Source organism: Rhododendron vialii, chromosome 9a (assembly GCF_030253575.1).
Source record: "Rhododendron vialii isolate Sample 1 chromosome 9a, ASM3025357v1".
Classification (NCBI taxonomy): Eukaryota; Viridiplantae; Streptophyta; class Magnoliopsida; order Ericales; family Ericaceae; genus Rhododendron; species Rhododendron vialii.
Window position 1 is genome coordinate 34,033,380 of NC_080565.1, and position 25,995 is coordinate 34,059,374.

The 25,995-nt window shown below is 37.3% G+C and overlaps 1 protein-coding gene across 6 annotated transcripts; it reads right to left on the bottom strand.

The window, feature by feature from the left end:
• Positions 1-1,986: 1,986 nt before the first annotated feature.
• On the bottom strand, positions 1,987-24,812 carry LOC131300276 (pullulanase 1, chloroplastic). Of its 6 annotated transcripts, none has more exons than XM_058326028.1 (28): positions 24,451-24,808; positions 21,463-21,598; positions 21,313-21,365; positions 21,073-21,181; positions 20,411-20,547; positions 20,077-20,276; positions 19,828-19,977; positions 19,270-19,330; positions 18,554-18,674; positions 17,039-17,129; positions 16,626-16,719; positions 16,384-16,479; positions 16,028-16,168; positions 14,904-14,954; positions 13,971-14,041; positions 13,729-13,821; positions 13,009-13,099; positions 11,756-11,827; positions 8,527-8,583; positions 7,910-7,978; positions 7,610-7,666; positions 7,445-7,519; positions 5,595-5,683; positions 5,270-5,347; positions 4,933-5,071; positions 3,445-3,554; positions 3,239-3,338; positions 1,987-2,643 (listed from the first exon to the last, which is right to left on the bottom strand). In XM_058326028.1, the coding sequence occupies exons 1-28, from the start codon at positions 24,697-24,699 to the stop codon at positions 2,533-2,535; spliced, it is 2,901 nt and encodes a 966-aa protein (XP_058182011.1). In that variant the 5' UTR covers positions 24,700-24,808; the 3' UTR covers positions 1,987-2,532. The 6 variants fall into 6 exon arrangements, 4 of the variants coding, with proteins under 4 accessions (XP_058182011.1, XP_058182008.1, XP_058182009.1 ...); XM_058326025.1 differs by having other exon boundaries at positions 21,313-21,380; XM_058326026.1 differs by having other exon boundaries at positions 21,463-21,604.
• Positions 24,813-25,995: the final 1,183 nt, after the last annotated feature.

The window sequence follows — 25,995 nt, forward strand, 5'->3', positions numbered from 1 at the left end:
TATTTTTGGGTAAAATTTGAATTTGATAGTTGGAGATTGCCTACCCAAAATGGATTTTTTTTACTCTAAATTTGACTCAAAATTAAGAAAAAAAAAAAAGGTGAAGGCCGGAGATGCTCTCACGAGCCTATAATTGAGACTAAATTATGAAGAGACAAACCCAGTGAGCAAACAGGGTGGAGTGGAGTGAAGAGTCAATGCTCCAAAAGTCATTCTTTACATGAAAAAGCACATTTAAGTAAAGAGGTTTCCAAGCAACACATAAGCACCAAATAAAACGATAACAAAAGTAATAATAACAATAAAGACAACGACTTAAGACAAAATTTTGCAAAAAATAAAATAAAATAATAGTAGTCAAGTTGTGGTTTAAGAGTGAGCATTGAGCAACTTGGATGAGCTGACCTAAGCGTAGAAAGCAAGATAAGGAAATAAAATGATCATAATTTTTGATAACTTAAACGTCTAGGACAGCTTATGCACGCCTCTGGAAAGCCAAACTTTGATTAAAAGTATTAAACAGCTAAGGGGTAAACGGAGTATTATTAAGAAAGAAACTGCCACGGTTTTCTACCAAGTCTCGCTAAAGAGACTCAGCAGGCCTGTTCTACGCTTATTTCAACTTCCCTCATATGGGTTAGCCTGAAATTTTACCACGGGGAGAGAGAGAGAGAGAGAGAGAGAGAGAGAGAGAGAGAGAGAGAGCACCAAATGAAGTCCAAAGAGAGTAGAGCTCAAGGTGGGTGAAGTGATGCAACTTGGAGTGGTGTCGGTAGTAATTCTATGAAATTGATAGTTTATCCTACATGCTTTCAAGGATAACAACCTCATGCCTACTCCTACTGTGCCTAAAATTAGGTTTAGAAACAAAGATTGGAAAGGAGAAAAAGGGATGAAAAGGTAAAAAAGAACAACTACAAACTACCTTTCACTCTCAAACAACGCCACAATAGTAGATAAAGAAAGAAAACCCACTTGTCACTTGTGTGACATCAACATCATAGTCGCGGCACTCTTGTGGCGGCTGGCAAGGAACCACAGAGTCAATGAACTACGATGATTTTTCCCTCTATAAGTAACACCAAAGAAAATATAGCTAAGAAAAGAGTGGAACCAAGCAACGTATTATCCTAAAATTCCGGAATTAAGTCGACCAGAAGTTCCTGCATGGAGTACATCTACTGTTTGAGATGTCAAGATCCTGCATTGTGTGTGTTAGTGTGTGTGTGTCCAGATGGGCACCTAACGAGAACAGGATCAGGAAACCTAAAGCCCCAGCTTTCCATAACCACCACTAACAAATATGGATACACAGATATAATTTCCAACTTGCGAGGAATGCTTTTGGAAGTTATTGTGACGACAGAAATTTAAGAACAAAAAATTAATGATTTTATCATTTCCTTATAGTGAATGTTTGGTGCATCTTTTGCTCAAAGCAGCACCACATGGTATTGTCCTGTACCTTAAAGTTCCAGAAACGTATCCATGTATTCAACTGAACAAACTTTTGTCCCTGTTACATGAAGTCGGATACATGTATTATTCTTCCTCCCCTTGATTCAATTTATATCCTCAGTTAAGCACAAGGTGATCATAATATTTCTTACTGAGACATTTGTAAAGGGGAGAAGAAGGTTAACGAAAAAATATAGAAAACCGACGAGAAAGCGAAACTTATTTCATTGGTTTCCTTATCAGCTTCATTTCCCTTGGTAAATCCCTAAAATCCATCGTCCCATGGTCTCATCACAGTCTAACTACTTTGAGGAACATAATTCAATGCTGTTAACAAAGACAAACTGTGAACGAAAATGACTTACAAATTTTGCAGTAAAAAGATTGAGTCTCATTTCCTATGTCCAAGAGTTAAGTGAAAAGTTAAAATAAACAATATAGAAAATTTACCTCAAGATTGATTGATTAATCATCATGGTGACATGTTTTGCCTAAACCACTAATGTTCAGTACCATGCATCAAAGCAGTTTTTATAGCAATCCTATGATGTTTTCTTTTAACTTAATTGCAACTGTGCCATCACGAGATCATGATGCACTCTTCCATCTCCTGTATCTCACTCTTATTTTACAGTTCACATCCTTCTCAATCCTCATCTTAATAAAAAACTGGTCAAGGGAAAAAAGAAGAAGAAAAGAAACTGGTCATGCTTTACACACATGGCAAAGGAGGAGTAATTTTGTCTTGAAATAAGCTCTCCTCTTTTTTTATGCATGGAAATACAGACGGGTACACAGTACACACCAGGCAACAAAACAGATGATCCTTTCATGAAGCTCCTCTTGAAAGAAGAAATATCCATTGCTAGGCAACATCTGATCTCCAATAATGCTCTTCAAAATGTAAAGGCTAGTACCTTGATTGCTGCTCCCCTATATTTACGAGGAGATTTTCTATCGCACTTTGCACTATTCGTCGCGCTGAGGTTTTTTCAGTCAACCCCAGCAACAGTGACGAGTCCACCTGAGTTATAGAAAGAAAATGTAACCAGCGTATTTGACAGCACACAGAACTCAGGTGTTTCTAGGCTCAACAAACACAGAAGTTGTTCTTGGGGGAACTGTAAAGCACCCAGTCAGTGCTTCATATGTAGAGTTCCTCACGATTTCATCAGTTGACACCACCTGCACAAGGTTCAGGAAGAGAAAAGGAGCATTATGCAAATGAATCCCAATACAATCATTTCAACCAGCAAAGAAATTTCAAGTTTCCATTTCTTACAAGTTAAAAAGATGCTCAAATGCTACAAGGCCATGAAAATGAGAACTTGGCCAATAACCATCTGTTATATTGTTGACCACAAGCCATCTAAAAGCTTAAGATGCTAGAGATAGTAATTTTGTCATTTGTGATTCAATATCTCCCTACCCGCATGGGCCACATTCACATCCACAAGTGGACAAACACGTACAAGTGTAAATACTATCAGTAGGATTCGAACACAGAATCTATTGCCGGATAAGATAAAAAGCAATATTGTTGACCACAAACTCATGTACAAAATAAAAGGGGGTTAACCTTATATACTCCCAAAACCCATAGTGACAATTGTGGAAGCAATCTCCTAAATCATGTCATTCATGCTCTCCAAATATTGGTTCAGATAAAAATTTCGTCTTTTAACAGAAAGTGAAAATGTAGAAACAAAAGCTTATATGTCAAATGAAAACCAGCCGGGTCAAATGTTCTTCCAGCTAATACAAAAGAGAAATGCAATACCTGTACAGGGTGCAATTCAAAAGTTCTTGTCCGTGCTGTAGGGATGGTAAATGAGACAGCAGTTGGACGGACATTGAGCATAACAACAATGTATGAGTAGCTGTCGGGATAAAGCAATTATATCTTGTCATTTCATTGGCATTTGTAGTATACATATGAAAAGAAAATGACAAGAAAAATACTTAATTATGCTTCTGTTCACTCACATGGGATCCAGTTGAGATAAACCAGGGACACCTTCATGACCATCCTCAATGCTCATCACTATAACGCCGGGGATCCATGAGGGACCAGTGTTATGAAATCGTACCCGTTGCTATACAAAAATAACGGTAATAATCAATGCTTCAGAACTTATAAGTACATAATGGAATTTACTTTGGGAAATAAGTTTCAAAGCTTCAAATCTAGGATGAAGAGGTTGTTTGTCAAAACTTAGATTCAAGTAAATTTCAAAGCATCAAAATAGTGCTTCTCAGAATGAGCTTTTTAAGAAGCTTCTTAAGTTTTTTCTGATCACAAGCAGAACCCAAAGAAAGCCCAATTGACTATTTAATTCCAACTTTTATGAGCTTTAGAGATGACAACTGACAAGGGAAATATACATGTATAATCAAATATGTCTTAAGCATGTTCCAATAATATATGCATATAGACATATGCATATATACGTCTTCATGTATCTGTACATATTGCAGATTGATTGAGATTTGGAATAAACTACTTAGTTTGTCTTGAATTGTGTTAAAATGCCCGACCCAAAACCAATTAACAACGAGTGGAGAGGCTCCTCAAGCTCATATTTTAGTTTTGGAGGTGATAATTAAAAGCTATGGACAAGCTCTAACAAATTGGTTTCCATTAATATCTTGTAGTGAGTAAATTCTCAAGGAGTTGAACCGTTTAGGAAGATAATTCCATCATACTTGGTGAAAGAATCTGAACAACTTCCAGAGACTGTAATACAGTTGTAAAAGTGAAAGCACAAAATATACTTGGATTTGCAAGAGGCATTTAAAGAAAAGTGTGACAAATTACAAAGCAAAATGTGAATTGGTGCTTCTTCTCTGACATTATACAAATAGATCTGGCAGAACAAGGAGTTACATGCATAGTAGATGGAAGAACAAGACTTTAAAATCTAACCTCAAGAAAATCTGATCCATCATTTGCTGGCAAACTACAGCTAAAAATGAATGTTTCTCAGTGACGATCATTCCAGTTTTATGATTTGTATGCTTTGTTTACCCAAAAAAGTTTTACAAAAGTAAAAGAAAAAGAGAACTGATATTATTAGGGAGGTTTCTAGACCTGTTGCTTGTTCCATTTTTTTTAGGACTTTCCCATCCTTCTACGCAACTTCTACACACACACAAGCGCGCACACACACACACTGAAAGGGAAAAAAACACTCTGTTTCTTTCTTGGTTGTACTGATAGAAAGGGCCTGATCATAAATTACAAGGTCAATTGAGGCAATCTCAAGCCAACCTAATTTTAACTGGTCCATGTTGTCCACTAAAGCATAAAACTCTGCATTAGTGCCACTCAACTGTAAACAAGAAATGAGCGTAAAAGGATCACATTATCAGTATCAACAAAATTACTTTCTTATAAACAATATTCAACACCATCAGCAGCACTTAAAAAGAGTCTATTAGTAAACTGGAAAGTTAAATAGTAGCTGTTCAGACCTGGATGGCATTTGCTGTCCGCAAACGGAAAAGAGGTGAAGAGTACCTAATTCGTAACACATTTAGAAAATTCTCTACAGCAGAAAGAATGTGAGTACTCTGAGGCTTGAAGGACGGATCGCCTATTCTTGGTTTAATTCTGAAGAAGGAAACAAATCAGGATTTCTAGATATATGAAACTGGATGCTCAAAGAGGCAGACTAAAATGCCAAGGGCCAGGGGTAGACCATAAGAAACAACTTATATGCCTATAGCACATTAAACTCCAAAAGAAGTTTGACCAAATACGTAAACAAAAAATGATTAGTGGAAATGGAAATACTAATTAAATGCTTACAGGGGCCAGTTCTTCTCATTTTTTTCTCTTGGAGGAAGGCCTACACCCCAATTGTTAGAATTGTAGCTGAAGTCCAACCTGATACAAGTTCAACTACCCAGTAAGTTTGAGGTGATTTAAGTCATTCCAAGTATGATGCCATAGCAGTAGAAGAAAACATAGAAAATCAAATATTCAAAGAAAGTATTACTCGGTTGAGCATCAACAAGGAGTTTGAACAATGTCCACTGACAGATTAGCAATTGAAGGGAAAAAAATAAAGAACCTTTTTTTTTTTGGAACATAAAAAACTATCAGGTAATTATATTTTCTTATGATTGCAGACCTGTTAAACCAATCACCAGAGTTGTATGAATCACGGTCCAGTGATTTCGAGCGCAGCATCTCATCACCAGCATGGAAAAATGGTATTCCCTATGAGTAGTGAAATAATTAATCACAGTTAAATCAAGAAAATCCAACAAATTAAATCTTATTGGCTTAGTTGTCAAATCATGAATCGAATTGAGAATCAAAATGGTCATTTTTCGAATCGTGAATCGAATCGAATTGTGAATCGCTCTGATTCGGTCATGACTTCTATAATGCATAGAAACCTATGCTTATTGATTAGGGTAACAACAATATATACTACAAATGAAAGATTTAGGCCTAAATCAATAAATACTTCCTTCTAAATGATGATTTGATAATAACGTGGAATATTAGGTAAGTTGCTTCTATTGCAACTACCAAGAGATGATGATTCGTAAAGCCTACTTATGGTTCCTTTTGTACGAAAAAGTTATAAGTACAAAACAAACCCTTAGAAGGTCTATAGGATTGTTATATTCCATTTATGTTCCTCATTTTCGATTCACTCTCGTAATAAATCTCTTTTTCTTATTATCTATCCATATAACATAGACAAAAGATGACGTATAACAATACTAGACCTTAAAAAAATATTTAAACCATTTTCAAACAACAAAAGAAGCAAAACAAGAGTAAAAAATGAATTTCGGAAATTTTAAGTGAATCGAACGATTCACTGATTCACTTAACGATTCTCAGCTATTTCCGATTCGGCAGCCTATTCGTATCAATTACCCACCAAATCGTATCGAATCGTACGATACGAATCGTAAATCACCGATTCACTTACGATTCTCAGCTACTACCGATTCGGCAGCCTATTCGTATCGATTACCCACCGAATCGTATCGAATCGTACGATACAAATCGTGAATCGTACAATTCTGACAACTATGCTTATTGGATTATGGGAAGAAACTTCACTAAACTATGTCATGAGTTGGATTATAAATCTTATTGGATTATGGGAAGAAACTTCACTGAACTATGTCATGAGTTGGATTACCATATAGCTAACTCATGACATGAACTTGCATACCCAACCAAATTAGACCATCTCCAGTGAAGAAATGTTGGTGACTAATACAGAAGACTCATAGATGCTGTGGAATGTCGAAAACATGCAAAGGAATAGGATGGGTAAACATGTTTACGAGGATACAACGGACATGCATCAAACATGTACAATCATAAACATTACAAAGCTCCTTGTAGTACAAAACAGAACCAAAAACCTGGATATAGGGTATAGCCGACAACTGTAGGAAAAGATCCAAACATTTTGAATTAGGACCACACTAGTATTTCTTTTTGTCAGTGTCTGTGCATTTTTCTATCCTCCAATTCCTTAATGATAATGAGACACAACCAGGTCTTAACCAAGGACGTGACCTATGAACATGTCACTTTTGGAGTGGAGGAAGATTTTTTCTTTTGGTTATCAGCAACAACGAAACTTATATTACAGAACATCCTGGGACACAACCCATCCATAATCATGAATAAGAAAAGAAACACGGAAGAAGAAAGAGTAAGCAACAAAACAGAATAACAGACAGACCCCGAACCCTAATACAAGTCACAAAACCACCAAAACCCTCGACAAGAATATTCCAATAAGCCCCGTACACACCATTTGTTTGGGGGAGACCTGAATGCGCCAACTATGGGCACCTATACACATATCGTATCCACTGTATTACTCTTGAGCTAAAACTGAATACATATACCTTACATAAAGACACTAAACCACACAAGATGACTTCATTTGTTTGAAGAAAACGATATAGAGAATACTACAATTAGCCAACTATAGAGTACCTGTGAAAGTGCTATTACACTTGTTGCCAAATGATTTAATCTGCACCTCTCATCTATTGACATTTCTATTGGAGTCTATACAAGTGAAAGGAAGGCAAGTCAGATGATAACCTAAATGTATGTCTCTGTAATTTAAATAGTTGTTTTGAGCAAAATAAAATATACCTTCAAAGTCACAATGTCAAACAAGGTCTCGTTGTCATGAGCAGAAACATAATTAACCTGAGAAAGGCTTAAGAGGTGATCACATGGACTTGTAGAAGTACTAGAATGGATAACAGGGAGAAGGATATACTCAAACTTCAACAACAGACAATCAAAGTGATGACATCACTCAACAAGAAGGAAGGTAAATTGAAAGAGTTAAGCTAAGTTTGTCTTTGCCCCTCTTATCATACTCTCAAACTGAAGAGAAGTGGAACACAACCATATATAATTCATCAAGAAAACCCTTACAACACGTACTGTTTCAGTTGGACTAAGAGCATATGCAACAGGCGACCCACCATAAGTAAAAACTTCTGATCCTTTGACCTGAAAAATCAACATTGTATAATGAATCTGGTGATCAGCTCCCATTCACCAGATAAATAATACTAAGCAAAATAATTAATTCAGCATTTAGACGGAATCACTTTGGGATAGGGATGGCAATATAGAAATAATAGAACAAAGCACAGTGAAATGAATCTTCTTGCTGATTGAAGCTATTTAATTGATTTCTTCAGGTTGATGAAAGAACTTTGCCAATCATTCTCAATTTATAGCTGACATGCCAGCAAAATTCTTACTTCACAAGGGAACATGGTGAAGCGGAATAAAGATAAAAGTTATGAAAATTTGGATTATGCTTGACGGTTATGTCTGGATATGGAGATTCTGTAACTTTATTTATTTAGAGAGCTTAGATTAGGTCGGATTTTATTTCTTATTTCTAAGATTGAATAGATCACTTCAAAGTTAGGACACAAAGATAGCGAATTGGCAGGGCATTGTGTTGTTGAATTTGAAACATATTATGTTTTGTAGTGTGAGGCATTAACTCCAAACTATATTTAGGGATCATCCCTGCTACCCTTTACCTCTTGCCCATCGCAATTGGTCAGCACAAAATCCCTCAGGTTTGCAGCCATCCCAACCTGCTTACATGAAAAGCACGTCAGCTTTTCTAACCAAAGAAAGTACTTCCGTAGCTAATAGAAACAGGATATAAGAAAGAAAGTCCATGTATGAGCCCAATAAATAGAATGGTGGTGCTACAAAAGATCTGTAATTTGAGTGCTAAAATTAGTCGCAACTTCAAATACAAAAGCTGTCCTGAAATTAGTCATAACTTCCAAGTAAGAAAGCTGGAACAGTGATTGTGGCCTGTGGTAATCACCCAATAATGCAAATTATTGTTGCTTAAGTCCTCTAGTATGTTGTGTTTGTATATATATGTTGTCGTTTTTATGCGATTTTGCACGTAAGGTAGGTTTTTGTGTGTTTCAGGTAATTCGTATAAATAAGGCGCGTTTGAACGCCAAGAAATACTCCAGGTGCAACCAAGTGCTCAAGGCCACGTGACACCCCGTTGTGGTGCATGAAAAGATGGTTTGGAGGTTGCTCAGGTCACCCAAGGGTCAAGGGAATTGAAGGAGAAGTGAGGATTTTACCAAAGCCACTCATCTTTCGACCAGCTGATGGTAAAATCATCATAACTTTTGATGTACAAACTACTTTTGATCCAAACCACTTGGGTTAGAAAGTAGACTCGACAAGCTTTCCAACGGTCCAAAGAACACCCAATTCCGAGTTCGGGAGTGTCCGGAGCAAGCCCGTGAAATTGCCCAAAAAATCTGTCAAGCGGGTACCGGTACTGGGAGTTGGCCAGTACCGGTACTGGGTGTCCAGAGATCAATTTTCCAGCCCGTTGAAGCCTGGTACCGGTACTGGGAGTTGCCCAGTACCGGTACTGCATGGAAAAATCTGCAGATTTTTGTTAACTTTTTCAACCTTCCATTTATGGAAAGTTTCCACTTTTGAAATGTTTTTGAGATATTTTGGGGGACTTTTTGGTCCTTTGTAACTTAACTTTAGATCCCTATAAATAGGCTTGTATGCCTTTTATAGAAAGGATGGCCATTTCTAGTCTTTTTTAGGCCTAAGTCTTTTCTTTATTCCTAGGACTCCATTGTTAGTCTTTCAAGCTTTTAATTGTATTTCCTTCAAGAACTCTTTAAGGTAATTGTCTTATGTTAATTTCTCGTTAATTAATGTTGTAGCTATGCTTTGGATCTTCATATAAATCAAGTTTATTTTCGTTTTCTTCGGTTAAATCTTTTGCTCCATTTTCTTACCATGTCTAGTCTTTTAGCTATGTGTGAGTAGTCTATAAAGCTTGGCCATGGGGGAATAACACCTTGTGATTTAGGTTAATTTTGCTCTTTTCAACTTAAGACTTGAGGTTTGGTTTGTAAATGTGCGTAGTTCGCCCTTTTAGGTAACAAAACTTACCGATGTTAATCTCCGGTGATTATGTGCTTGCTCACAAGGTTTCGAGAGCTATGTCTTGGTTCGTGTTTGCCAAAAGAACCAAAGAACTTGCTCGCTTTCCAAACTATGCTTCTAGTTCATGACCTTGATATTTAGTTTGAATTCAAGTCTTGGCGTTGTTAATCTCCGGTGATCATGTGCTTGCACACATGGTTCCGGGAGCGATGTCACGCCTTGTGTTTAGCTTGTTATTCAAACTCTATATCAAATCTAACCATTTTCATAGCTAAATCTTCAGATTGATAGCCTATGCCGTGCGATTCAATCGTGTTTTTGTTGAGAATTGTTAGATGGCTTAAGTTACGAACATTAGTAACTCCATTGCCTTGCCACCTTTAATTATTAGTCAAACTCATTTTCTAGTCTTTTTCATAAGGGTATCTCTCACCTTTCAAAGGAAAACTAAAAGTTGGCTGCCTAAACGCCACAAACCCTTACATCTACAATCCGAACAAGCTATATTCGAGCTCCCTGTGGATCGACTCAGACTTCCTCGCTATACTATGCAAATCTTTAGTTGTAGTTCGGTTAATAAATAATTGAATTTGACGGCCGTTTGGTAAACTTCAACGACTACCGAATGGGATCATCAGCCTAAAACACAAATATAGATATATTGGGGGTGGGGGGGGGGGGGTGTTGCTGGAATATGTGGTTATACATCCACACATGCACAAATCCAATCACAGTCAATCTAGTTATGGCAGAAGCACAGCATTCTGAGGAAGAAAAAGCATTAAAGGTTATATAAAATTAATATCCATGAAAATGCATCAAGGAGATGCATGCAGTTCATTCTTTTACAGGTCTTCATATATTCACAACATTGGAAGCTAAAGTAGTTAATTAGTCAATATTGTGCTCTATGACCAGGATATCCAAAGCATTATTATTGCTTCTAGAGAAGTTGCATCCTATTAGTCTCCTAAAGTCCATATGCGACTCAATAAAGGAAACACCTTATGTTTGGAAGATAGAAAACATCAACACCACTATGCATCCTGAACAAAAGCATTTTCACGATTTGCACAGAACCAAGAACTTGCATGTGGGCGCCTGCTATCATTCTCCAATAGGCCATAGCTGGTTTGAACAAGTCGGTCGACTAATAGGGAAAGTTGTTTGAAATAAAGATCTCTGAATGTCTGTTCTTAGTAATTTTCAAAGCAAGAATACAATGATTCCTGGTACTCAAGGGTTGGATAATCACTCAATTGAATTTGTGGAAATGGTAGGAACCCCAAATCAATATTGAAGACCATCTCACAAGACACAACAATAAAAGTGTATGACGAAAACACAAATACAAGGAATACATTAGGGATGAACCTAGACAATCTACCTACCACTGCTTGAAAGTACCAACTAGAGCTCTATGCATAGCTCACTCCACCACATTATCACCAAGATTGAATCCCGACCCCATTAGGTATCGGGCTCAGGTCAGTCAATAGTGCATAGCTAGGATGAATGACTCCCATACATACCTACCTCATCATGTCCTATACTTTCTTCATGATAGGAAAGAAATGGAAATAGCTGATGAATGAAACAAGACACTTTTGCCCCTTGCGATAATGGGTGCTCCCCCAAGCTAGAAGCAATAGAAATCATGCATTGTAATTACCATGATGCATAGCACTTACAAAAATCTTTCTCAGTTTAAATCACACCATTTTCATCCAGCATTTTAGGACCACCCTTTTAGACCATTATCTGAGCTGAAAAATCAGAATTAAAGGCAATTTAAAGTAAATGAGGGTATCGAAGTGTAACCTGAATGTGATCCTTTGAAGCAGCAAGCGTACGCTCTTGATCTGCTTTAGAACCATGGTTGTGATCATTGGGCTGTTCATCAAAAAATTATTCACTGTATCCTATAATGTACCTAACTGTAAGCATTACAAAAACATGAGAAAGAAAGCACCCCTGCAACAATCTTTTATTTCACTGGTAATAAAGTAAGTACATAGTTCAAAACACTTGCATCTACACTATAGCAACCAAATTGCCTTTGATTCATTAAAAATGTCAATTTCAAGAAATGTAAGGAGTGAAGAGGAAAGGACGGAACTTTGGTGATGTCATATGATCATCATTCAGGCAAATATAAAGTACTAAAATTATTACGTCTGAAGAAAATAATAGATTCAAAGATTTGATTATGTGCCATATTGCACTAACAAAGTGATTTGCTCTCATAAATTAGTTTTGAGGTGATAAGAAACCGATGGGACCCTGACTCACAAGTGGAGAGGAAAATAATAGATCCATTCATTGATATGAAAATTAATCTAATAGATCCATTCATTGGTAGAAATAAGGTGTTAAAGCATCCAACTCAAAATCAATTGGTTGTGAGCAAATAGACCGCCCAAGCTTATATACCAGTGTTTGGAGGTATTGTTTAACAGATATGGGACAAGATCTCAAGACTCGCTCACATCTATGATCCCCCCACACACATGGAGAGGTAAATAGAGAATCCAAAGAGGGATCACAAAATGAAACAAAATGCACTTATGGCACAAACAACGGGGAAACCTGATATCAAATGCAGATTCTTGTCAAAAGCCTTTGGAAGTCTAGCTTTGATTACCATGAAGAAACTTTGTAACCAACCCTAAATATTAAGCTATTAGGGGGAATTGGGAGAGTTTCAACTCTATATTATTAATTCTCAACCCATTTCATACCCAAGCAATGTGGCATACTATAACAGAAGGTCAGACTGAACATTATAATATGATGTAAAGGCTCATCTAATAGTTTCAGAGTGCTAATTACTTTCGTGGAACAAGCTCTAATGCTCCAAACAGGGAATCAGTATCCTTGGTTCCTATCAACAAATGACCGAAAGTTTGCTTAAGTGGTAAGTTGGTCAGCTTAAAATGGCTACTGAACTAACATGACAGGTATTGTAAAGGATCCAATATGACTCGTTGACTTTCAGAGGAGACAGTAGAGAGAAATATAAAACAAGATTTTGTCATGACATTAGAGGACATTGGTAATTGCCTCTTGATTACCTGCAAAAGCAAACCAGTCACAAAACCTTGCTGAAGAGGATGGCCAAAAGGAGATCCACCAAGCAATGCATCTCGGATTCGATCATTGAAGCTGAATCAAACATCCAAATTCTTGTGAGGTGGATTATCTGAGGAGAATCAAGGACACTTAGACGAGTTGGAAAAATGTCATTCATTTAGAAAACCTAAATCTAAGTCCATTTTACAGTTGGTATTCGGCAGTGGTAAGCCCATCCCTGAGCAATTTTCCATTGTTGAAGTCCTTTGACTACTTGTCGTCATTGCAATATTATGTATAGAAAGTAACAAGATTGTATTCTTTATTTTATACTCTTGATATTGGTAAAACTAGGATGTACAAAAAAAAAAAACATTCATGGTATTAGAGCTACCAGAGTTGCATGGCTTTTGAATATGAAATATTTGATGGTACATATGTTACCAGTCTAACTGATCTTTTAGTCCGCGCCACAAATGAACCAACAACAAAAAAATGTTTCCAGCCCATGCTTATGCGGCTTGGAAAAGTTACAGCTTATAACCGTTCTAATCTTAAGGGAAACAAATCCAAGTCCTTTCATTTGTAAAATGTAACCTTGGTAAGTTAACTTTTGGACAGATACACACTAGACAACTCCTTGCATGGACAAGTCTTTGCATGCAAAGGGGAAAAGATGTTAAACCATTTCTTAGGATGAGAACATGAGAAAAAAACTACACCTCCCAATTCCAGTCCCACAAAGGTTGAACTGTGAGGCATTTACCCCACGCCCATTTTTTTCCACTTCGCCAAAATCCCATCCTTCACCATATCTGCAAAAGTCAATTTTACCAACCTCAAACTAGATGAATCTGCTATGAATAAGGGAGACAAAGAATAGTACAGAAATCACACGATTAAAATGACACAACCAAAAGTGTCACTAGAAGGAGAACTGCTTTGTGATGACATCCATGCTTACATATAAATACTAGAGCCATCGACTCCACTTGTATCCTTTGATAGGCCATTGAGCACATTTGTTGCCTTAACCTGAGCTCAAAATAGAAAGTTATTTGTCAATGTATCCATTTGTGCACTGACATCATTTACCAAACTTAAATGTCAAAAACATACACTCCACTTTTTTATAGTGTACAACCAGCAACTTTCCCCGTCACATTGGTAGGCCCCACCTTGTGTGAGGGGCCTGTGGAGACCAGACACAATATAATGATCATGGATACAACAATTTTAAACCTAAATTAAGTCCGCTCAAGGAAAATCCAGCATTATAATCAAAATTAAGTCCCATATGTCCAGAATTTGATGTAAGCACCTATATACTTTCCTGACATTTGGAAAGCCTCTGAGTCAAGATGGAAAGTCAACTTTTAAACAAGTGAAACAAAACTGCCAAGGAAAATTTCAGTTCCATACCTCCATGTTGCTATCAAACTGACGATAGAGTCCTTTGAACTAGATATGTGAACACTGAAGCCATCAGTTAATCACAATGCATATGTTTTCCTTTTCCATAACCCAACAACACCTCTATATTTCTATCAAGATTAGTCACGTCAATACTTCTGTTCAGATGTCTATCAACATTCACCCTACCGAAATAAAGAGATATCTGTTACCCAAACAAAGCGTCTAACACAGACTACAATACCAGTAATGGGTAACCCTTGAGATATATATCCAAGTTAAATCAAGTTATCAGTAGACAATACGAACTTGCAAATTAGATGCTTAAACTAAAGCTGCAGAATCATTAGGTTTAGAGTTATGACATCTTTAAACATAGGTGACTAGAATTTGAATCAAAATATCAAAATTTGTCCCCATCGCGCAGAAAGTAACATCTTTTCAACATCAAAACCCTTGATGAGAAGAGTTGGATGTTTCATACCATGGTACGTTTCATTATATGACCCATAAGGTCAAATCGAAACCCATCAACCTGCAAGACCAGCAATAAGTTAGACAGCAGTTATGCTTGAAAAGAAACAGTATCCATATTCCATTCCATTGATATAACAGCCTAAAACAATAGATTCCCAACCACCACTACTGAGAGAGAGAGAAATCCTCTATTTTGATAATGAGTATGAGAAGATTTTTGCCCCGTGTTACTATAACATAGATTTAAACACAATTTTAAATCCCATCTTTAAGTTAACCCGAAGTCCCATCTGTAAATATATTTCTCTTCGTGGAATCTGAGTCACTCCTTTATCCACTTTGATGATCTGACTCTGTCAAATCAGGTCTTCCACAAATCCATATTTTGCGAATATTTCAGTCTATGTATTTTATCGTAGCCCCACGCCAACTAAGTAGTGTTGTCTGGCTTGGGCACTACCAGCCATCACAGGTTGATAGTAGTTGTGATTGATAGTATGGTGGGGTATGACAAAGCTTTCTGTTGCTGCTATCGTTTTGATCATTGGCATTCCAGAATTGGCAGTCTAGAAACTCATCCCAACAACAAAGACTAAATTGTATAAGAGAATGCGTGGGGTTAAAATCCACATATTATTATTTGGATTAATTGCTTATAAAAAATCTGTATATTAATATTTCTATATGCCGATTACATTCGAATCAATATTATTCTCTAATAAGATATATGGTGGATCATGCACTTGAGAACTCCTAGTCTGTGTTATTTTAAAATAAAATCACTAAAAAGTTATACGTTGGATGATGCAAATAAGTGTGAAAATAAAAGAGAAAGTAATGAAGTAAGGGAGCAATAACCTCTTGTTCTATTGAACTTAGAAGAGTGCATTGCTCCTTTACTTTATTACGCCTTTTGTATTACCACTCTAGTAGTCTTGTATTTACATCTTTTTGTTTTGTATTTATTTTGTATTTATTTTGAATTTATAGACCTTTGACGAATTATGTTCTAGATCTGAAACAGAAAAACGAACAATAACTTATAGTGGAAAAAACGAACAATACTAATCAATATCATTGTGCTTCACATGACTTACCTATGGAAAGAAAAAGTACCGGTAAGCTAAATACCTTATACTGAACTACCCAGCATAAAAGATCATCAAGAATCAAACGTTCAACCATAAAATGCTCACTGGCTGTGTTATTTACACATGTGCTCTGCTCAATACACCCATTCCTGTTCAGTCTCAGGTAGTAACCTGGAACAATCTGCATAGATATGTTTGTCATGACATCAGAATTTATAGACCTTTTGCACAAGAAAAAAACAAAGGAAAGAAACAAAAATATTAGGTGTTATTTACCAAAAAACAAAGATATTATGCGCGCAATCATTATACCCAGACTCAAATTGCATAATGAGATGAACAGGTTTAAGTGCTTGACAAGAAAAGAAGAATCAAGAGAAGCAAGTCGACCATGACCTTGTCAAGAACAGAGTTCTCATCAAATGGACCACTTCCATGCAAATGATTATAGACAACGTCCAACACAACACGAAGGCCAATACAGTTAAGTGCCTGCAATAGAATATGTGTTTCGTACACACAAAATTAAGCATTTATTACTTAAAATAACTATGGATCTTGCCTGAACCGGAGGAAACACTGGCACAATAGTGGCGACAGCATTTCTTGATGGAAAAGGGTAGATTAAGTACACAAACCTGCACCATCTTCCTGAACTCAATTGTGCGGCACGGACCATTTGGATTACTTGCATAGCTTCCTTTAGGGACTCCCCATAAAACAGGATCATAGCTTTGCTTGGACCAAGCAAACAAGACAATTAGCATATAAAGAACAGAAAAACCAACAGATTAAGAGCATCTCCACTAGATTGGCAAATCTCTTGCCATTGTAATGAGCAAAGTGCAGCTCCACTGGTTGGATTAAACCCTTGCTTAAATTTGCCAAAGCTATTTCCTGTGCCAGAATTTGTGCTGATAGCGTTGAACCAATGGAGCAACATTATTAAAAAATAGTAAAATGACACTATAGCAGTCAATTTTTGGCAAAAGGCATTACTAAACGCCATTACCCAGTGGAGATGCTATAACAATCAAGAATGAGATCTTACCCCCAGTTGTACCCATCTTCATTTTGAACGGATGTGATAAGAGCCTGCTGTTCATCTGAATCAGGTGGTAATGATTCCAACATTTGGTTATCTGCTAAAGCCTTCATGTCATTTAGGGGTATATTCCATGAGACCGAACAAATCAACTTCAAAATGACCTAACAAGGATATATGTGGCATTGCAGATATGCAAAATATGATCTCACATTTGACTGAAGTTTTAGAAACCAAACCGAGCCTTATGTCCCAATCACTTGGGGTCGGCTACATGAATTATTTTCCTCCATTGAGCTCTGTCAAGAGCCAATTGTTCACACAAACCCATTATACTCATATCTTTGCGCACCACAGCATCTAATGTAAATTTAGGTCTACCCCTCCCCATAGCATTGCTACCCAAAGCTATCTTATCCACTCTTTTAACTACTGCATCTCCTGGTGGTCTACGGTAGCCATGCCCAAACCACCTTAGCCTATTTTCCCTCCACTTCTCCTCTATAGGTGTTACACCTACCATCTCACAAACCATTTCATTTCTAATCATGTCTCGTCTAGTCTTACCACACATCCACCTCAACATTCTCATTGCCGCAACACGCATCTTGCTCACATGTTTCTTAATAGGCCAACATTCTGTCCCGTAAAGCATCACTGGTCTTACAGCAGTTCCATAGAATTTTTCCTTCAATTTTTTGGGTACCCTCTTGTCACATAGTACACCCGTAGTGCTCCTCCACTTGAGCCACCCCACTTGGATTCTATGGGTCACATCATCAGCAATCTCTCCATCTCTACTAATAATTGAGCCTAAATACCTAAAATGATTACTCTTTGGTATCTCCTGGTCTCGGATCGTCACTCTTTCTCCATGCGCACTGCTAATACCATTAAACTTGCACACCATATACTCAGTTTTATTCCTACTTATCCGAAAACCCTTTGACTCTAATACTTCCCTCCAAATTTCTAGTTTCATATTAACACCTCTAGTGGATTCATCGACGAGGACAATGTTATCTGCAAACATCATACACTATGGGATATCGTCCTGAAATTTGTACTGAAGTTTTAGAAGATTTAAGGAAAATATGAAACATGCAAATATGAGTTGCACTCAGTTTAGTCGCGTTTAGGAAATCATGATAGACCTTATTGATATTACGGATCTACAATGATTTATTATATTTGACACTCTTAATAGCAATCTCCAAACATTGTTTAGAAGTTAGGCACCTTGAACCCATTAAAAAATATGTCCTTTCTAGTTTCTACGTATTCAAATTCGCATAACACCATAATCCAACAAATATGTTTCCCTTATATCTGTTGGAAATACATGCACCTAAACATCTACAAAATTTAAGAACACAAAGTAACACTGTATTCAAGGGAAAATTGCAACAACCAAGAGCATACAACCTATATGTTTCTCCTAGTGTTAATGTTACACCTATTGGAGTACTCTGGGTCATGGAGGAACTTCAAATATAGATAATCAAACTGAGACGCACGTACCTACATGCTTCCATTTATCCTTCTCGTCAGCAACACTAGCAAAATTGAAGCTTGGCAGCAGATGCACATGAGTAATTCCAGCACTAGATAATTTCTTTAGATGACATACACCTGCTGAATTCTTTAACCAGAATGTGTTTACTTAATAATATGCATACAGCTTTCTTCAAATGTCTACCCTCACTAGACATTTATGTTAGTGGAAGAAGATAAGTTAGTTCAAGAATGGGAACCGTGTTTTACCTTCTCAAGTGCCCTCAAAAGGATCCATGTCCTTTGTAAAATTTTGTCTCTCATTGTTATCCTTCTAATTCACATTGTACTTTTTCTTGTGGGTTGCATGGAACGTTATTTTCAATTCCAAGTGGAATTTAATCTTGCTTTTCAGTTATTTTTCTTATCTGGATGATTTCCCCAAAAAGTAGTCCATATGAAAAGAATTTACCAAAGAGCCTTAAAAGAAGAAAACCAAAATTATGAAAGAAGGAAAGAGTTTAGAGATATTTATCATCAAAAGAATAAGGGAAAATAAAAAAACAACAGCAATTAGGAAAAAAAGAAGCATTTCCATGAAGCCAGGCTCAAAAAGTTAAACTTAAGGCCTATCGAGTTAAACTGATTGAAACAATAAAGACCCTTTGGAGAAATAGAGAATATGCTCAGTGAAAACAATTGTATTCCAGAGGTATCTTAAACGAAAGCATAAAAGAAACTACCTGAGAAGTAAAAGCAAGATAGCCGCCACGAAAGTCAGCATCCACAGTAGGATCATTAACACTAAAACGAACCAATGTAGTGGTATAAGAGCAAAATAAATGAAAGCCGGTAAGTATGTGACCCTGAAAAAGGAAAAATTCAATTGAACATGCAAACCAAAGTTAAGTAAAGGTTACTAATATTGCAAAATTATAATTTACATAGTCCAAAATAAGTCCTCCAAACCAAACCAAACCGAGCCTTATGTCCCAATCACTTGGGGTCGGCTACATGAATCCTTTTCCTCTAAAGACTTTTTTTCTTTTTTAAAAGACTTCCACAGAGATTTCAGATGAGGAGACTGAAAGGTACTTCCAAGTTCCAAATGAGGCTGCATAGACCCATTTTATGCAGCCAGATATCCAAAAGTGCATTTCAAACAGAATAGATTGTGCTGACATGGAATAAGAGCCCAAAATTTTACCCTTTTTCCTTCAACCCTTAAACCTGTACTGTATTCATTTTTCCTCTATCTACATACATGGTTCTGGGAAAAACAAATAAAAATTACTATTCACCTGAAATCTCTGATATGCAATTCATAAATACTGATGTCAGAGAAAGAATGGAGAATTGGTTTGTCATCTGCTAAATTACACCATCCTTTGGGTTTTAAGGCATCAGAATCAAGATCAACAAACAATGTCCTCCTTCCATCAGATGAAAGCCTACTCAAAAAAAGTAGCATGTGAACATAATGAATGGAGTCGATGGAAAAAAGAAACCTTAGCTATTTTCAAAGAATCAGAGGCTTGCAAGACACATACCCTCTAGCATATGGATCATTGGCAATGCATTTTTCAAACCGTAACGTGCTAGAATGGTAAACAGAGACTTCATACACATAGTAACAGCCTTCCCAACTTCTTGGACCGATGGCACACCAGACACCATTGGACTCCTTTAGTGTGACAATTTCAACAGGATCCCTACCTAATGGATCTTCGTAAATGCAAGCACGCACAACCTGTTTTGATGCACTTGTAAGCCATATATGTACAGAGGTGACCATTTTTCTTTTTATTTTCCTTTTTTATTGCTTTACAGGGGGTGACAGTATAGACAGGAAGTAGGGGGACAAACATAGAGGAATAAACATACTCGAGCAGTGGGAGCCCACAGGTAAAGTGAGACTGCTTCTTCTGAAAACACTGCACCAAGGGGTCCATTATATGAGAATATTTCGTCAAGGACACCTGGCAACTGCAAACCGGTAGCGGTGCTCCATTTCCCATCGGCTACATAGAAGGGAGAAAAAAAATTATCGGAAAAAGAGGACATTCATTTAATGCGCGCAAATTCAGATTTAAAGGTGTTTATTTTCATAATACCCTTTTTTTTTTCCAAACTTTGACTTTTCCAAGTGGACCTTTGAAGGGATAGTTTCAGAAAACTAGAATGTTTTATGATTTGACTTTTCCTGGTGAACATACAATGTGTGACTAGTTTCGACAACAAAAATCCGTATTCAAAGGTGGGGAGTTCCATTTCACATGCAAGTTACTTTGTTCCTATTATTCACTAATAGCCTGTTTTTCATTAGTAACTCTGAAAATTGGGGGGGGGGGGGGGGGGGGGGGGGGGGGGCGGGGAGGTTTGGGGGAGGGGATGGAATGGAGAAAGTCAACAACTGTATATGGCCACAGCCAACTGGGATTTGAGTAGACTTTTAACATCCAAAGTTGACGGGACCTTGAACGGTCTATAATCTCGTATATGGGGGGGGGGGGGGGTGTGGGGGGAGGGAATGGAGAAAGTCTTACAACTGTATATGGCCACAGCCAACTGGGATTTGAGTAGACTTTTAACATCCAAAGTCGACGGGACCTTGAACGGTCTATAATCTCGTATATGAGGAAATTTTTCAATGACCTGGAATTAAAACATAAGAAATTGAATGCAAAAAAATAGAGTAAAGCAATGTCAAGGCAAAACACAATAAAACTTTACCAACAAGTAATAGATGTACAAAGATAATGTGCTGCAAATGAACAATGTAATACATTTTCTGAGAGCCAAGTGTTGTCTACTTCAAGCTTGATTCTCACATCGTAGCCTGCTTGCATAGAAACTTCAAGTTTAAATAATAATCTTTCCTAAGAAGGAACATAAAAATCCATAAGAAAATCTCCCCATGAAGGTAGTGTCCAAACCTTGAATTCCATCATTTGTGACAGACAAACAAGCAGTTTTACTAGCGTACAAATAACAGGAACTGTTTTCAGCATCTACATTCCACGCAATTTGTGATCTACTGACCCAGTATGCTCTGGAGTACAGCAAGCTATCCTGCATCTGACAAACAAGAGAAACTTAACAAATTTCTCAAGAAAAATTGTGCGTTATTTCAAATAAACATGATATGTACCTGCATCAGAAAGAAAAGTTGACATTCAATTAGCGGTAGACTTGCTATATGGCAAACTCAAAGGGCTGACAAGTGCTAGAAAACTATAAGTCTACAAGACTCATACTTCCTTTCTACCAGTAGTAGAGCCAAGATTTGAATGCGGGAGTGGCACCGTTCAGTGGAAATTTACTTATGTTGCATATTGTGCAGAAAGACGTGAAGAAGTAAATTAAGTGTGAAGTCATATGATTAGACTTTGTCATTGGGATTTATTTTTTGTGAAAAAGAAAAAGGCTTGGGCCAACTCTGTCGCGGTGTTCAAATGAAAGCCATTAAGAAATTCTTTTTCTTATCCGAAACGAACATTTTCTAAATTGCAATTTTTCCATTAGTTGCAAAAAATTTAAGTTGTTGGCATAAACGTAAGTACCTAACTGAATCACGTTACAAACCAAACCAAACCAAACCTTAAGTCCCAATCAATTGGGGCTACATGAATCTGTGTTTTCCATTGAGCTCTGTCGAGGGCATCGTGCTTCGTAATATCCAGTAAGCCTAGATCCATGTGCACTACCGCTTCTAAGGTCAATATCTGTCTACCTCTCCCCTTAATGCTATCATCTACCGTAACCATATCATTCCTCCTAACTACTGCGTCGATGGGTTTACGGTAGACATGACCAAACCACCTTAGTCTATGTTCTCTCATCTTAGCTTCTAATGGAGCTACCCCTACCATTCCATGAATGTTTTCGTTTCTAATTCTATCTCGAGCAATCTAACCACACATCCATCTCAGCATTCTCATTTCGGCTATACTCCTCTTACTCACATATTTCTTAGCAGCCTAACACTTTGTGCTGTATAACATTACTGGCCTTATTGCAGTACGATAGAATCTCCCCATCAACTTTGTGGGAATCCTGCGGTTGCACAACACACCCAAAGCACTCCTCCACTTCATCCATCTAACTTGTAATTGAATCACTTTAGTGAATAAAAAGATCTGTGATATTAAGTGGGGGTGGCACCTACCCCACCCCCCTCTAGGTGGTTCCGCCACAGCCTTCTACCGTATAGTACAAAATTCCATTTTGAACTTACTCAACCAAAAAAAACAGGTACTGAAAATCTAGGTATATAGTACCTATTCCAACATGCTGGTACCCAGTTACGTACAATTTACCCTTAGTATGAAAGGGTAACAAGAAGCGCCACATTTATGCAATCTTGAACACTTCTTGGGTTTGGTGCATCTATGGAACAAGATGACGCATGACAGTATGTTGGAACTCGTATGTGAGCAAGATTCGTTACCCAGATAATTAGATCCTTGCCGACATGATGACTCATCCTATGGCAGAATTTGAAATTTGACTGGCCCCAATAGAATAAAACTACCATTCACAAGCTATTCATTAACAGCCATTTGGGAAACTAACCTTACCAGTAATTCCTTCGGGAATAATCAACCAAATAAATCACCACGAAATCATGTCTTGAACATTAACATACCCCCATGATTTTGTAATTGTAAATTGTTAGTACAAATAATTTAGGAGAAGAAGGAAGATATTAACAAAATCTGTAAGTCTATGTTGACAAAGATGCAATTGACAAGAAACTTTTCCGTTCACTCAACTAATTATACCAAGTATTGTTTAACAATTTATGGATCTTTAGACAGTGCTAATGACTATAGGCACTACTTGAGAGAGATAATAGAGTAAACAACAGTAATTCACACATCTTTCATTCCTATTTACTCCTTGAACTATAAAACAAACCAACTTGCTTAAGTTCAGCTTGGAATATCCCTTGCTCTATTTGTAAAGATACACACGTCAAACTTGAAAAGCTCATTAATTTTCAGGCCACTTTTAAACAACCTACTACTTTCCACTTGGTTTTGCTTATTTACAACCCTATTTACCACAATTTTCTCCCTTCTACTAGAAACCACAGATCATAGGAAACAAAAAATGATACGGGCACATATGTGTGTCGGCTCCAAATCTACCATATGAGACCCATGTGCATCAGGCGGTTCCAAACACATCATCTATATAGCCTTTTTGCAAAATTTATTTTACAAGACTAGGGGTGATAAACGAGTTGAACGTGCCCTGCGGGTGGTTGATCAAACTTGGTTAGAAAACTTAACAAGCTTCAAAAAAATGTTCAAATTTTGTTTGATTATGAGGTAAATCCATCACAAACGAACTTTAATCTAGCCGAACATGAGTCGATCTCAAATAACTTGAGTTTTGTATACATCATAAACTATATTAGTAACTTGTTCGAACTTTGTTTGAAGTTTTAACAAGCTTAAAAAATATGTGCAAGCCAGACTTGTTCATGAAATAACCAATCTTCCAAACGCAACTCAAGTAGCTTGGATTGTTTAGAAGACTTAAATGTCCTATTTAAACAAAGGAGTTTGGAGAAGATGATGGTGAATGACGTGTTTTGATAATTAATATTATATTTTTAGCATTAATAAATGTTCTCATGTCCTTGACGGTATTAATTATCAAAACACGTTCCTTTGACGGGTATTAATTATCAAAACACGTTCTTTACCGTCATTTTCCCAAAAGTTTGTGGACCTCGAAAATTTGCAAGACCAAAAACATCTATATTTATTATCCAGATGATATGACAGTTTCTTGACTCTTCGTTTTTTTTTTTGATCCGCTTGTATCTTCGTTTCGTTCAACTTTTCCTTCCTTTCCACTTTTCTTGGGAACTAAACTTACAGAGATTCTGCGAGAAAGAGAGAAAAAGAAACCTCGGAAGAAGAAGAAGAAGAAGAAGTGGGCCCCACGACAGACGTGGATAAGCAGCCGTGAGGGGAGCGTCTATGGAAGGTTCTGAGCCGAAAAGCAGGGTTGAAACCGAATTGTTCCTCCCGAGTCAGAGAACTCGTCTTCTTATTGCTCTTGTTACGGAGGTGAGTTGGGAAAAGAAGCCGGGTGGACTCGGAGGGAGTGGCGATAGCAGAAAGTGGAGCGGATGATAGTAGTAAGCGAGACATCATCTATCATTTATCATCTATGTGAACGCAGAATCACCACTCTCTCTCTCTCTCTCTGATTCTACTTTCTGTCTGCTTCAGTGCTTGCTTTTGGTACGCAATAGGCTTGCCTCTGGCACGCATGGCGGACTGGACCAATAACCCTACGGACGGAGGGGCTGTAGTGCGGTAGCCGCACTACACGGTCCGACCGTCCGTCTCGGCTTGAACAACTCGGATTTAATTCAAACTCCTGTAAATCCGAGTCATCCATTGTTTGGATTCAAATCCAAGCCGTCCAATGCCGAGGTGGACGGTCGGATAGGCCGCACTCCACATATGGTGCCCACATGTAGTGCGGGGATGCAATATAGCATCCCTAGATTAACTACGGACACGCCTACCGATTACTCTCCGATCACTCATCTCTTGCATATGCACGAGACTCATCTCACAATTAAATTTGTGGAGCCGACACATATGTGAAAAAAAAATGGTCGGAGAGTGATCGATAAAAGTGTGTAACATTGTCGAACAAACAATTTCGTATTTAGCGAGCTCGTTAAGGGGTTTGGGGGAACAATCCGAGTCGACGATCCCATGCTTTTCAAAGGGGGAAGTGTCTATCACCCACAATTTGAATTCACATAAAACTATCGTATTTTAGCGAGCTCGTTAAGGGGTTCGTTAACAGAATGAATGATTGACCTAAACATCTCTCTCTCTAGGTTCAAAACAAGGTTCTTACAATCCAAGAAATAGTCTAACCCCGTTGCACTTTCATTGAAAAAGAACTTTTAGAAAAAGAATATAATTTTAAGCTCAAAAATTATGTGTTTACACAAATAATTTTTCTACTAATATAGATCTTACTTGATAGATTTCATTGAGATCTTTTAAACGGTGCAAAAATAATTTAAAAATTATTTTTTATTTTGATTATATTTAAGCTTGAAATTATTTTTTTTAAAAAGAAGGTTTTAAAAAAAATGGAACGGCACATAAACTGTACAAGAAAGAAATAAACTAACAACAAAAACACGCCTATACAAGATACAGTAGCTATTAGTAATAAAAATGATTGACTTGGGCAAGTTTTTTACCCCCTCCTCCTTTTAGTAGGAGGGTACAAGAGCAACCAACTAAGCTAGCCATATTTGATTTATAGAGTTAAACCATAAATGGAGGAGATCTCCCGACAAGGGGTTTTTTTTTCTATTTCCTGGAATCAGCAATTGTTGAAATAGGTAGATTAACACATTGGGAGGGAGAGTTCAACTTCTTACCTCCTTTCCCCCAGCACCTGCACGATCTAATGCC